This window comes from Hippocampus zosterae, chromosome 14, assembly GCF_025434085.1.
Source record: "Hippocampus zosterae strain Florida chromosome 14, ASM2543408v3, whole genome shotgun sequence".
In the NCBI taxonomy this organism is placed as follows: Eukaryota; Metazoa; Chordata; class Actinopteri; order Syngnathiformes; family Syngnathidae; genus Hippocampus; species Hippocampus zosterae.
Genome location: NC_067464.1, coordinates 6,185,813 through 6,200,284, shown reverse-complemented (window position 1 = coordinate 6,200,284; position 14,472 = coordinate 6,185,813). Strand labels below are relative to the sequence as shown.

Sequence of the window (14,472 nt, the reverse complement as noted above, 5' to 3'; positions counted from 1 at the left end):
TCACACTTCACCAGTCAAAGCGATGACACTTGTCAAACTCCGCCCCTTTTTCAAACTAACCAACCCACGTGAACACTTGGTTAGTTAGTTTGGGATATTTTAAAAATTGTTTCTGAGAGTTTAAAGAATAAATAAAAAGCATTCCATTCTTTTTTTTTCCCCCCATGCTTTTTAATTGCTGCGGGGCATAGCATTTTTTGGGGGCCGGGTGGTTCTTCATCAAGTAAGTGTTCTACTAAAGAAGGCTGTCGCTTCAAAGCAAATGCTTAACGGCTGACTAAAGGAGCACTCCTGTCATCACGTCTCTCTTCACAGGACCATGTCGTCCTCTGATGCGTTTGTCGCCACCGTGGCGCTCCGGCACACCCACGCGGTCACGTTCACTCACGCGTCGATCTCTTTCCAGGAGGAGCAGAACAAAGGCAAGCCAAATTGGGAGCACCTCAATGAAGACCTTCACGTCCTGATCGCCGTTGAAGACACGCAGACCAGAGCCGAGATCAAGATGAGGAGAGCCGTGGAGGAGGTGAAGAAGCTTCTCGTACCAGCTGTAAGTACACCGGTGTGGCGTTCGGGCCTGCTAAGCTCAAGATGAGGTCCCGTGGTCCAGGTGACACGGCGCTGAATTGAATTTCGAGATCTTGGTCTGAACAACAGAACTACATATGGTAGACCGCTCACTGTTAGCATCCTGTTTACGGGCATACCTAAACCACAGGAACAGCTTGACCGAGTGCTGGGAAAAAAAACAAATAAATAATGCTAGTGGCAGTCGCCCACTGTGAGTGCCACATTCCATCTCCGCTTCCCCCGATAGCCGCCGCCGTTTTTCTGGCAAACGGCGAGTGTTTTCCATGTTGACTGCGGTGACCAGGTGGACGGGGCAGTTGAAGGCCCAGATTTCTCATCAGGAGGCAAGCACATAGGGAAGCTTGGGAAGCTGCGGGGGCTAGTCAGTGCCAGGATGACTCGGTTAATATAGTTCAATTCAAATGTGTGTTTTCTACCAAAATAATGGGCTCAGAGAGTCGGCGTGGTATGGAACTTCCTGTCCAGGATGTTAGTTTATCCTTTCCTTTTAACCCTGCCAGCGTGGAAATCACCTCATGTGCTTTTTCTTGTCAGGACTCTTTGTCTGCATCCGGGCCGCCAGTTATTTCTTTAGGCACTTTGTTTTGTTTCCTCAGCGTGTATGTCCATACAAGATGTTGACACAGTTGAACATTGTCGCGCACGCACACTCCCGAATGTGTGCGTGCCCCCACAAAGCCAAGAATGAAGCCATACTCGGCAGTGGCAGTTGACTGCTGGATGAGTCAGTGCAAACGCACACATACAGTCGTCACGTGATACACAACGCACACATAAAAAGCCCCCCAGTGGTGACCCTGTAAATCAGTGAAGGCTTTCGAAAGCTAATATCTGGGTGGTTGTGTGACAAAAAGTGCTGCCTTTTTACCACTAATTGGTCCTTTTTATTTTGGAACTTGATCAAATGTTTGGTCGCTCATCACCTGAACTATTTGGTCAGATAAGAGATTAGACTCTTGTGTCCCCAATAATATGATAAAAATTGTTTAAGACTAATATTAAAAAAAAATCTGATCACAAAATAGGTTTCACGTCTTCTCATTTTAAGATTTTTTTTCTTCAAAATATATTTGCATATAAATAATCCATTTACATTGCAATCATCCAACCTGAATTGAAATCATACATATGTACTTCTTTTTAGATAGCTTTCAAAAAAAATATATATATATACTGTATATATATATTCTCCAAATGCTAAAACTGTAAACCTGTCCGATAAATCCATGGTCAGGGGATCTGATTGGCTTTTAATGTGTCTTACCATAGCTGACACTTTCTCAAATGCAAATGGCTCTTTTATTAAACCAGAATAAGTGTCTACATGTCCCTGTATGTTCGCTTGGCATGTTTTATCTCTGCTTGAATCCCCCGGGGGTTGCCACATTTTTGTCGTGTCAGTTCACACACATCACGAGTGGGTGGGTGGACTATAGTCCTGGCTGGCAGTAATGCCCATTTTCACGCCGAACTGAATTGGATTTAAGTGCGGCGTTGGTGCATAGGCATTGTACTAATGAAGGGTGTCTTCCTCACATCTGGCAGTGTAAAAATCCCCTTTAGGAAAATCACACAGGAAACCAAATGAGGTCGTCCTTTTATTCCCGTTCAGTGAACAAGCTTTAGGGAACAACAAAAATTACATTGGCCTCTTGTTTTCCTTTAGTTTTGTAGTTGCTGCTCCGCCTTAAATTAAGATGAAATCAAAAACATCAATCCGTGTGTACCCTTTCAAGAGGTATTATTTTTTTTAAGTACGTTCCGTAACCGCTCACAAAGTCGGACATTTCAAAACCACATTGAGAAAAACTCGTGCAGTGCACCAAACAGCAGTGACTAGCACTTGAGCACATTGCAGGGGCTACGTGGAAACTTTTTATAATTTATTTGATGCACCAAATCAGAGACATCACAAAGTGTGGACCCGGTTGTTTTCTTGGCTTGGGCACGGTTGATGCTTTAAGATGAGGAATGAATGAGCATGCATCCTCCAAGATGAGTGAATGGAGGAACACACACCACTTTTGGGGTTGTTTTTGGTGAGGAATTATTTTAGCATGGCTAAAATCGCCAACAAAGTTGACTTATCGCGCTTATGTCTTTTAAAATGTATTTACATAATAAATGGGCTGCTGATGTAAAGAACATGAGCTAGCTGACAGTGTCATGGTCACTCATCAGGCCAGGCCCCACCTTTTAAAGCCATACACACTCAACGTCGAAGATATCAAATGTGAGGGTGGCGACCCCAAGTGGACAAAAGTAATACTCTCACCGCACATGCGCATCTTATTATCTCGTAACGCAAAGTTTTTTAAAAATTATTTTGATTCATTTACTTCATTCATCAATCGGATAGTCAGTATAATACGCAATTGTAAAAATCTTTGATAGCTATAGGTCTTAAAAAATTCGGGCTACAATACCAGTTATTTAAAACCACGTCAATCAATAATGTGTGCAGGATGAGCACTATGATTGCTTGTTGGTAGAGCTGCCCCCCCAACCCCCCGCCCCCCCTCGTGCCCTCAGTCATGGTCTTCATAACTCCCTCGAACTTTTGAACCTCCTCCCCCCGCATAAACCGAGAGTCAGGATAACGTCTGTAAGATGAGAGAGACCAGGGGGGCAGTCGGCGATGGCTGGGAGCTTCTCTTTCATGTGTGGATTTTCCTCTGTTGATCCTGCCCTCACACTCGCACAAGCACGTGCCGCACTCTCAACCTGCATTCACTTACATGCACACAGACACACACTCTTGCGCCCCAGTGGAAATTGCCCCGCTCCGCACTTCAGTCTTCGGTTGAGGCCCTCAAACTGAGCAGAGGCAAACTGCACTTTGGGTAACCTCCACTCACATGCTGATCTAAAACAACAGGACCGATTTCAAGTCTAAAACGAGGCAGTACCTTCCACTTCCATTTGATCGAATGGTAACTTGGGGCATCCTGATGAAGCAGTGCGCCTCGTAGTTCTGATTTTGTGGCTTCACTTCTCGCCTTCCTGTGTTTTCATGTTCTTCCCTCATTCCAAAGGTCTGCACGTCAGATTGATGAGCTATTATTCCGTTTCGGAGGTCCCCCTGTATTTTTAAAAAAATAGAATTACTCCGTTTCCAAAATTAAAATGCTAAAATAAAGCATTAAAACCCACCCACAAAATAGTTAAACGTAATGTGACATCACACCAAAAGCGAAATAATCAATGTGTGCCGTTGGCACCTGCATGATGTTGCCGTCGAATGTTGATATGATGAATCAAGCATATTATTTGCTTTGTGAAGGAACAAAGAATAAACCCCCTCATGTAAATAGAAACATGTTGCCCTGGAGATACGGAGCGGCATATTTTACTCACTGACAGATTAAATTGTTACGCCGTGGAGATAAATAGTCCTCGTTTGGAATTTCAAGTGTTTACGCCACATTGTCTCAGTTTAAGGCAAGCGATCGTGTTTGTATTTTGCACCAATATGCTCAAGTTTTACATCTACGGCATTGTTAGCGTCACAGGCACTGTCTCAGGAAGTAAATTATGCAGAATGAATCTCGCCCTCCCGTTTAGACGGACAAGTCCGCACTGAATATTCCTCTTCACGTGTTTTGTCTTTATTCCGTTTCAACTCTCATTCTTCTCCTCCTCCTCCTCTGTCAGCGGTGTATGACAAATGAGTACAAAACACCATCTGGCCGCATCCATCCATGTGTGCCTCCCCAGTTAATGAGGTTTATATTCTTAGGTCCAATCACTGTCATTCTCCTTTATTTACTCTTAATGTTCCTCCTGCGTGATACAGTATGTGTTGTTTATTATCCACAAGAAGGAGGCGGGAGGGGAGCCGTCATCGGGTCCCGTTGTAGCTTCCAAATTTGCTCATCCTACCTCCATTTGAAGACACTCTTTTGTAGCCTACAATGTAATTGATGGACCGTCAACATTTGTGCTTGTTTGATGATAAATGATGATGGGAAATCCTTGGAAAGGGCTCTCGGTCGTTACCTGTAACCCAGTGGGATGTAATTGAATGAAAGCTCGGCTGCATACGTTTGGCAGTGCGTTTCCATAAATGCAATGAATCAAATCAAACATCAGCAAAGCATTGTTAGCGTTATCAACCAGGGGCGCCCTGACCTTTTTTGACCTCCCGCGATCAAACCCTTGACGCACGTGCAACAGCCATAACGGCCCCCTAACACGAACAAAACAGAAAAATAAAAATAGATTCAACAATAGGGCGGCCCAGTAGTCCAGTGGTTAGCACGTCGGCTTCACAATGCAGAGGTACCGGGTTCGATTCCAGCTCCGGCCTCCCTGTGTGGAGTTTGCATGTTCTCCCCGGGCCTGCGTGGGGTTTCTCCGGGTGCTCCGGTTTCCTCCCACATTCCAAAAACATGCGTGGCAGGCTGATTGAACACTCTAAATTGTCCCTAGGTGTGAGTGTGAGTGCGAATGGTTGTTCGTTTCTGTGTGCCCTGCGATTGGCTGGCAACCGATTCAGGGTGTCCCCCGCCTACTGCCCGGAGACAGCTGGGATGGGCTCCAGCACCCCCCGCGACCCTAGTGAGGATCAAGCGGTAAGGAAGATGAATGAATGAATGAATGAATGAAAGATTCAACAATTTGTGAAAAGAAAATCACTGGCTACCTTTCGTCCAGACCTGACACGGAGGCATGGGGGTGCGCACTTTTGCAGCATGTCAAGTACAGAAACGATCGTACGTATGCGTACCATTTTATGCTTCTGCAGATGAAATAAACTTGAATTAGAATAATAGTAATAATTAAAAAAAAAGAATAATCGCAACAGATCTGATCTGCAATTGCAAACCGTTGACCGCTAACGACTCCCCGGTGATGCGGATTATGCAATCATGACAAGAACCGCAACTCCGTTGTTTATTGCAGTAATATCGAACAACTTTCATTCCATTTTACTATCCCATTTTCATGAATATAAAGAACTCAAGTAGATGAAAGCTGCGGTTGGTGTTTTTCTGCCAACTTGGCAGCACTTTTCCCTCCAGACTATTATTACCTTCATCAGGCTAATAAAAGAGTTGCGCCGGATCATATTAACCTAAGGTGATTTACACCTCCCTGGATAGCGACAAGCCTGTACGGGCAAGGCGCATTACATTACATTCCAGCACGCGGACCCTCCCGACGATGCGACCTCTCCACGTTGTCCTCCATTTATACTTGGCAAGTTGGAGTCACCATGACGCATCCATGTGCGTAATCGCTCGAGTGTGGCACCGTGATGCTCATTCAGCCAGCCTTCATATTTTGAGGTCATATATGAGACGGGAAGTATTTTGAATTATGCTATGGAGTTGGAAACGGAATCTTAAGCACCACAAGATTGGCCACAAATGTTGCGCCGGAATCAGCACGTTGTTGTCATTGACAAGAAATGTTCCCATAGGAAATGTGAGAATTTGTTCCAGGCTCAAGCTGTCACTATTGTAAAACCTTCAAGCGCCGTTTTAAGAAACGTTGAGCATTCCCCTCAAAAGGTGTTTATGGAGCAGTTAACAGACTGAAGTAAAACTAAAGGGGGGAAGGAATTCGAAATATATCTTATCCCAATGTCACAAAAAGTGGCAATGCAGGTTCACACTTTTGCTCAGTGCCGTTTGCGGGGCATATTTCTTCCCCAAATTTTGGGTTCTCTCAATGTTATCTGTTTAGGGGACTTTAACTCGAGCGTGTTCCACTTCATTAGCGTTTGCGACAGTTCAAGGTTGTCAATAATGCAATAATGTCGGTGTAAAATATTCAATGTAAGAATGTGAGTAGTGTTTGGTGATTTTTTTTTTTTTTTCCTCACAAGAGTACAGTTTGGGTCATTTCAGCCAAGTTAGTCCTTGGCCAGCCATTAATGCAGGTACACCTGGGCGGACTGCCCAACTCATTAATTCTTTTTCAGTGGGTAAAATAAAAACATCGTCCCAGCTACAAACATGTTTTTGGCCAGCCATTAATGCAGGTACACCTGGGCGGACTGCCCAACTCATTAATTCTTTTTCAGTGGGTAAAATAAAAACATCGTCCCAGCTACAAACATGTTTTTTTTCTCCCCGTTTTTGTTTTTTTGAAAGAGTGGTTTGGTTGCATGTTGTCTGGCCGCATCCAACAGGAGGGACTCGATCTGGTCTTGGCTGATGGAATCCTCCCACTATTTCCTCCCACCACGCTCTCCATCTGCCCATCCCTGCTTGTAGCACGTTTTAATGGCCTCCTGAGGGGCAGGCAGGTGGCTCCCACCCCTAAGATCAGTAACCCCTGTGGAGATAACCGTGACCACCTTTCCAATCCAAATATGACTACATGAAGCCACTCTGCATTTTGTCCGGAAAAACACATTTACTGCAACCACAAGTGGGCCATAACCATTCGTAAGCGTCTCCCTGAAGGGACACTTGATTTGGGGGGATTTTGTGCATTTGCACCTTGCACGAGCCGGAGAAAAGATTTTTTTATTTGGCAAAGCACTTGGGAAAATGAACCGCAACTGCAGGTGCATCACATCCTCAAATTTCTTCCAGAAATTCTTGTTTTGATGTCACTCCAACACAATCGTTTGTTCAGTAATTAAACAAACTCAAACCCGAAGCTATCAATACTTGCTCCCTTTTTCCTCCTTCAGCTGTCATTGAGTATCAAAATTGATCTTTCTCCTCAGGTCTCCACGGGAATCAGTCCTGCTTCCTTTTTCCATTTCTTTCACTCAGATTTTCAAGTTGACTCCGATTCCCCAAGCGAACGAGTGCCGTATATACACAAGCTCTCGGCGGCAGTGGCAAAATTACCTCCGCTTGTCGCACCGTCCTGTTAATTTCTCTTCGTGCACTCCATCTCTGAGTCGCGAAACGCAAAGGTACCTTCCATCAGCGTAAGGGAAAAAAAAAAGTTCCCAATCCACCTGGCCTGGTTGTCCTTCCCCCACTCTCAGTAACCTTGTTGAAAAGTGTTCACGCAAGTAAATTGGATTGCGGTAAGCTTAGCATCGGATGACCTGAAGCCTGACGTCTGATGTCATTCAACCCCTGCGAACTCCGAACGATTATAAACCCCAAATTTGGCCACCTCAACATTGATGGCCTCCTCCAAACATATGATTCGACGTCAACCTACATCATAGGATATTTGGTGTTGTTTGTCTGAAATCAACAGTTGCACTCTGGAAGTTTTACTGAACCGCGTCGCACTAAAAATCTCTGCAAAGTGTTAAAAGCTTGACAGTACAAGACCAGGGGGCGGCCCGGTAGTCCAGTGGTTAGCACGTCGGCTTCACAGTGCAGAGGTACCGGGTTCGATTCCAGCTCCGGCCTCCCTGTGTGGAGTTTGCATGTTCTCCCCGGGCCTGCGTGGGTTTTCTCCGGGTGCTCCGGTTTCCTCCCACATTCCAAAAACATGCATGGCAGGCTGATTGAACACTCTAAATTGTCCCTAGGTGTGAGTGTGAGTGCGAATGGTTGTTCGTTTCTGTGTGCCCTGCGATTGGCTGGCAACCGATTCAGGGTGTCCCCCGCCTACTGCCCGAAGACAGCTGGGACAGGCTCCAGCACCCCCCGCGACCCTAGTGAGGATCAAGCGGCTCGGAAGATGAATGAATGAATGAATGAGTACAAGACCAGGCAGGTTCCGTATTAAGAGTCCCGCTCCTTGCCAGGAGGTACTTTTCACTTCTGTCCTTTGCTAAAGCTGCGGTGATCATCTCTGAGTCAGGATCTCGGAATCTGATGCAAATCCTCTGTCGGTATTTAACCCCCCCCCCCCCCCCCCCCCCCCCCCCCGCTCCCCACCCCAATCATCCCAAGCCAAATCCCCTCAAGATATTCCCCGCTCGATTGGAGGGCATTAAAGGATCGCGAGTGACAGAACAATACACCGTCTGGCAGCCTGGTCGAATAAGGGATAAATGCGAAGGGAGAGGAGAGAAAGAGTCACGGAGCGGATGAGGGTACAAATTTGGCATAAGGGCTGCAAGGGGTCAACAGGGAACAAGAGACGAGGGACAGCTTGCTTGCTTGTTGGGTTGTACACCACAAGCGCATCATCCCGCCCGCACTTAGCAACATCATCTGTCAAAACCGACTCGGTTCCACAAGCCGGAATAATCGTGCTGTTAAATCTCTATGTATTTTTCAAGGTTATTTATGTGGACTTTAATCCATTTTAATGCTGTTATGTTACATGAAATGCCAGCCCGCTTTGAAGAATAAACAACGTCACTCAGAATTTCTGCCTTTTTAGTGCTCGGTTCTCGTCTATTTGTGTAAACGAGTACAACTGCGGCCGCGTCGAGCAAAAGCACGTTAATGAGATGAATACTTCTTTACCAGACAGATTTTGGGGCGAAAAGCCTTGGACCGAGCGGGCTTTGTTTTGTAGCGGGAAGTAAAGTACGAGCACGAGATTCAACTCTGGAATTTCTACAGTATTTGGCTAAGCCGTTTGATTGACTGTAATGGGGAGGAGCAGATGCAAAGTGTTTGTAATAATCTGACTGGAGTCAGGTTTGCGTCTATGCTAATGAGCGAGGGTGTCGGTGGTTTAGCATGACTAATGGCGCGCGTCGCTAACGGAGCTGTCTCAGGCTTGCGGCAGGTGCGAAGGGGCAATAAAGAGGCTTTGCCGGGAAGGTGATGCCGATTTAAAGGAAGCCGTTGGCCGACCGTTGCCAGAGATTGCGTTGACCTGGACATTTGGGAAAAGAATCATTCTGTCAAGGGAAAATTTACGACGATAGGAAGTCATGTTGGTTTCATGAGATAACGCGTGTTGTCTGTTAATCTGTGTGTTGAAATGCCCTTGAACAAGACGCTAATCCCCCCCCCCTGCCCCTAGCTGCTGCGAGCCACCCCTCAGACATTCACGCATTGATGGGATTGGTTCAATGAGAGGTAAAGTAGTTGAGCGTTTAATTTTGACGTAATAGATAGATCGATAAGGAACTGTGTTGGTTGTTTGAAATTGGTTGTTAATTGCGACTTGGAGACGTGGAGGCAATTTTGCAGCGCACAACTCGTATGCCAGGAACAGACGCTATTGATTTACTCAAGTACCGTATTGGCCTGAATATAAGACGGTGTTTTTTGCATTGAAATAAGACTGAAAAAGTGGGGGTCGTCTTATATTCGGGGTCTAGACATTGTACACATTCACGACGCTAGATGGCGCCGGATGTTATTGAAGTGAATGCTGAACTTGACTCCCCAGGCCAAAGTGAACCCCTGTCATGAAGAATAAAAATAAAAATAGTGTTAGCACGAAGAAGAAAAATAAAAAATAGCAGTAAGAAAGAAAAGAGAAAAAAATAATAGAAGAGGTAACAGAAAATGGAGAAATGCAGCAACAATCTGGAGAAAAGTGGGTCGAAGATCGGCCAGGTTCACCGGCAGCTGAGGAGAAGTAATGATATAATTTACATTTCTAAAAACAGAAGCCATTCATTTACGAATGTGATTGCACTTAAGTTCACATATTTAAATGTTCAGATTTTAAGATTTGAATGAGGTTTTCTCTCAAATATATTATTATAAGCATTTGTTTCAGATGTACTGTCATTATTTTCTGTTTAAAAATTAATTTGGTGTTCAAAAAGTCTTTTTTCAAACTTGAGTCTTGAAAAAGTCTTATAATCAGGGCCGTCTTATATTCGGGCCAATGCGGTAGTTTGCTTTCTTTTTAAAAAAAAGTATAGCTTAGTGTCAACAAAGTGAATTTGTACTCCATCCAGAACATTTTCCTGGGTGATGCAGAAAAATCGGCCATTTTAATCATGATAATCATATGCTGCAATGTAGATATTTTCAGTTAAAAAAAAATCATATAATTACATATCACTGCATTGTTCAGACCGACCAAAATTCTGACTTAACGATTGCGTTTGTGTTATTTGTATACAGTCCACCAAATTCAGACAGAAATGAATTGAACTCCCTTACATAATACCCATACAGTAATGTCATGCGGAGATTATTCCGCTTTATTTTGTACATTAGTTTCAGCGCAGGTTTCATTTACAAAACGGGTCCAGCTTTTGTTTCCACCCCGAGACAAGCCGCGAGTTTATTTGAGCCGTCTCAAATTGATTAGCCTCGTCATTTTGTTTATTTTGGTGTTGGGATGTTTTGAGGCTCATTACAAGCGCTCGTTTCTTCCTCCCCCCCCCTTTAGCACGCCACTTTTCCTGTAGAGTGTGGTATTGTTGATTAGTCATCTTGGCAGTGTGATGGGAGTAATCATTTTCCTCCAGATGTTAGTTTTGGGAAGAGACGAAAGAGAAATGGGAAACGGGTGTGTGACGGAGCGACAGGAGTACAAACAGCTGCTGTCGCTACCGGTTCCACCCTTCAGCGGTACATGAAGTCATCCATTCCTCCCTCCTGTAGGATCGTCCCTCCCCGCTCATTCCGACATTTCACCTCACTCCGTATCCCACGAGGCACGCGGGGGGAGGGGGGCTGCACGCTGTGTTTACCTCTGAGGTAATTGCGCTGGTTTGAAGAGACTGACCCCCTGTCCCTGCCCGGGCCCCAACATTACGTGCACGCGGTCAAGTGTGTGTGCATTTGCAGTGACTGGCAGCGAGGCCAATGATGGAAAGCGAGCCTCCGCCGGTGTCAGACCACCGGGGAGGAGACAAATTGGTTTTGGCCGCGCTGTCTCGTCCTCTCTCCCCGGTATCCCTCTCTGCCTGCATTGTCTCCTCCATCATTTCCACTTTCCCCTACTGTTTTTCTACTCCGGCCGAGGCGTCTCTCTCTGCCACACCCGTTATTTAACGTCTCCAAGCTGCGCCGCCGTATAGAACGGCTGTTGACGTTTTGTGTGAAAGTACCCCCCCCACCCCCCAGCCGCCTCCCTTTCCCTTGCATCCTCGCTCTCTTGTCGATAAAAGTGACAGTCACTCCATAAACACTCAAAAGACAAGACACCCGTCTGTTGCAGGCATGCAAAGTGTTTCGATTTGTCGGCGTTTTGCACGGGCGGATGCCATATGCTCCAGATTATCAATAAAATGTATTATTGTTTTGTTAAGCGCTTTGTTACAGCTGCAGCTGTTATGAAAGCGATCCATCAATCGGAATGTATTGTATTATATTAATAATAATTATAATTATTATAAGTCAATGGGCGGCCCGGTAGTCCAGTGGTTAGCACGTCGGCTTCACAGTGCAGAGGGTTCGATTCCAGCACCGGCCTCCCTGTGTGGAGTTTGTATGTTCTCCCTGGGCCTCCGTGGGTTTTCTCCGGGTGCTCCGGTTTCCTCCCACATTCCAAAAACATGCATGGCAGGCTGATTGAACACTCTAAATTGTCCCTAGGTGTGAGTGTGAGCGTGGATGGTTGTTCGTCTCTGTGTGCCCTGCAATTGGCTGGCAACCGATTCAGGGTGTCCCCCGCCTACTGCCCGGAGACAGCTGGGATAGGCTCCAGCACCCCCCGCGACCCTAGTGAGGATCAAGCGGTTCGGAAAATGGATGGATATTATAAGTCAAAACTGTTTGCTTGCTTAGTTGACTTGGGCCAAAAGGTGTATCGCAAAAAATTAGCGATATTGGACGATATTCTTTAGATCGTTATTTTCATATGTGGGTATTGTGTTCGGGCAGCCCGGTGGTCGAGTGGTTAGCGCGTTGACCTCACAGCGCAGAGGTCGTTGGTTCGATGCCGGCTCTGGCCTTCCTATGAGGAGTCTGCCTGTGTGGGTTTTCTCCGGGTACTCCGGCTTCCTCCCCCCACATGCCAAAAAAAACATAACCGAAAGAGCGAAAGTGTCACGATGACAATTTAGCAATGCAAGGTGCGAGCTCATCGCAAGGTTGTCAGGAAGGCAGTGGGACATGGCTAACCTACTTTATCTCATCACACCCGCTGTCTACCTTCAGTTGCGTCCTCCTCTTCCTCACCCTCTTCCTCACCCTCCCTGTCTCTTGCTCCTCCCTGATAGCTTTTACCGCTCTGCTGATCGCACAAATAGGCCTTATTGATTGAATCTGATTCTCGTGGATGGAGCGGCTTTGAGTGGCGTGCCCCCCCCCTCATCCCCCGCCCCTCCCATTGATGGACAGGAGAGGGAAGGGAGAGACTTGCTTGTACATGCATGTGTGCATGTTAGGCAGACGAAAGGATAACTTCCTCTTCTAATCTGGCTGTCTTGCTATCTGCTATTCCACAGCGCTCTCTGGGGTATTTGAGCTCGCAGATCATTACAGACACACTCTCCCCCCCCTTTTTTTTTTTTTTTTTTTTTTTGCGTGAATCTTTTATAGCTGGTGAATCCGTAGCGAGGAGTCTCTTAATTGTGGCAAGATTAAAGTGTTAAACTGTGCTCCCTGATGGCGCTCATCAAACATTGATCCAAGCAACGTCTGCGGTCGGGAGGCATTCGCAACACTACATGATTTAAAACGATCCGACTCCGCTCCCGACGGTCCTGCTCTGTATTAGCTCGGTAACCCCCCCGCCCCCCCTCCCGCACCACCTCTTACAGCCAATGTCTGCAGACTTTGCCGAGCTGTCATCTTTCCTGTCTCGAGCAAACCGGAACACTCATACTGCCAGGTGTGCTCAGTGAGCTTTCACGGAGAAAAGACAACCCGAGGGGAAAAAAAAGGCAGGTGACATGTGCCTCGGTGAATCGGTCAAAATAGCTTCGGGGGGGTGGGGGGTGGAGGTTGGAGGATGAAGCTAACAAACTGCCATTGTGTGAGGATGGCGTTCACTCGGCAGCATTCCTTTGAGCGGCTCGGCCTCATCCTCGCCGCATCTTGCCTTTCGTGTCAGCAGCCACCTTTGCAAAGTCGACAAAATGGTGCCTCCCCTTTTGTGTCTCATCTGCGCCCGTTTCACCCGCGCGAACCCTCAGCTCCGTCATCGAAGGGCGCATACGCGAGCAGTCCAATACATCCAAATCCCAGCGCGAGTTGATTTTTTTGAAGCTGCAGCCTGCCGCCGAGCCCGCTCAAACGCTCGCGTGCATCTTGAGAGAGACATAAAAGCAGCCGCTTTCATTTGCTGTTTCGTCTTGGAGCTTGTGCAAAGATAATAGAGTTTGATCAAATTATGTCTGATTATTATGTTTGAGCGGCCCGGTAGTCCAGTGGTTAGCACGTTGGCTTCACAGTGCAGAGGTACCGGGTTCGATTCCAGCTCCGGCCTCCCTGTGTGGAGTTTGCATATTCTCCCCGGGTCTGCGTGGGTTTTCTCCGGGTGCTCCGGTTTCCTCCCGCATTCCAAAAACATGCATGGCAGGGTGATTGAACACTCTAAATTGCCCATAGGTGTGAGTGTGAGCGTGAATGGTTGTTCGTCTCTGTGTGCCCTGCGATTGGCTGGCAACCGATTCAGGGTGTCCCCCGCCTACTGCCCAGAGACAGCTGGGATGGGCTCCAGCACCCCCCGCGACCCAAGATGAATGAATGAATATTATGTCTGATGCACAACGCCACCGCTTGGCCTCGAAGGAGGCTAGACGCCGCTAACGAGAACACGTAGTCGACACTGTGGCCATTTCCTTCTCATGATGAAGCCACCAGTTGAGTTGTCCTGACCTAACTCTCACCTCGTCTCAGTCGGCGAATAAACAAAACGCAGCAGGATCTCTTGAAAGAGGTGCCAAGCTGCCAGTCCTGGAACTTTTCTGACACTCATTTCGTGAGCCTCAATTTCATCTGTCGAGTACCTATTACTTCAGTTTGAATGGTTGTACTTCCAAGATAAGAGCGAGTATTTATTTATTATTATGCTGGTGCCATCTTTTTTTTCTTTTCTTTTTTGGGCCCTTCACATTAAAACCGACACCTCGGCCTCAACGTTGCGATGCGTTCGATGCTCATCAAATTCAAGTACACTTATGCTGCGTCGCGA

General features: G+C 46.5%; 1 protein-coding gene across 6 annotated transcripts in view; it reads left to right on the top strand.

Moving 5' to 3' along the window:
* The window catches only part of qkia (QKI, KH domain containing, RNA binding a), a 67,596-nt gene that overhangs the window by 40,734 nt on the left and 12,390 nt on the right, over window positions 1-14,472 (top strand). For all 6 annotated transcript variants that reach the window (XM_052085398.1, XM_052085397.1, XM_052085394.1 and 3 more), the window contains exon 4: window positions 407-550. In XM_052085398.1, coding sequence (XP_051941358.1) covers window positions 407-550 — 144 coding nt within the window. The remainder of the gene's footprint in view (window positions 1-406; window positions 551-14,472) is intronic.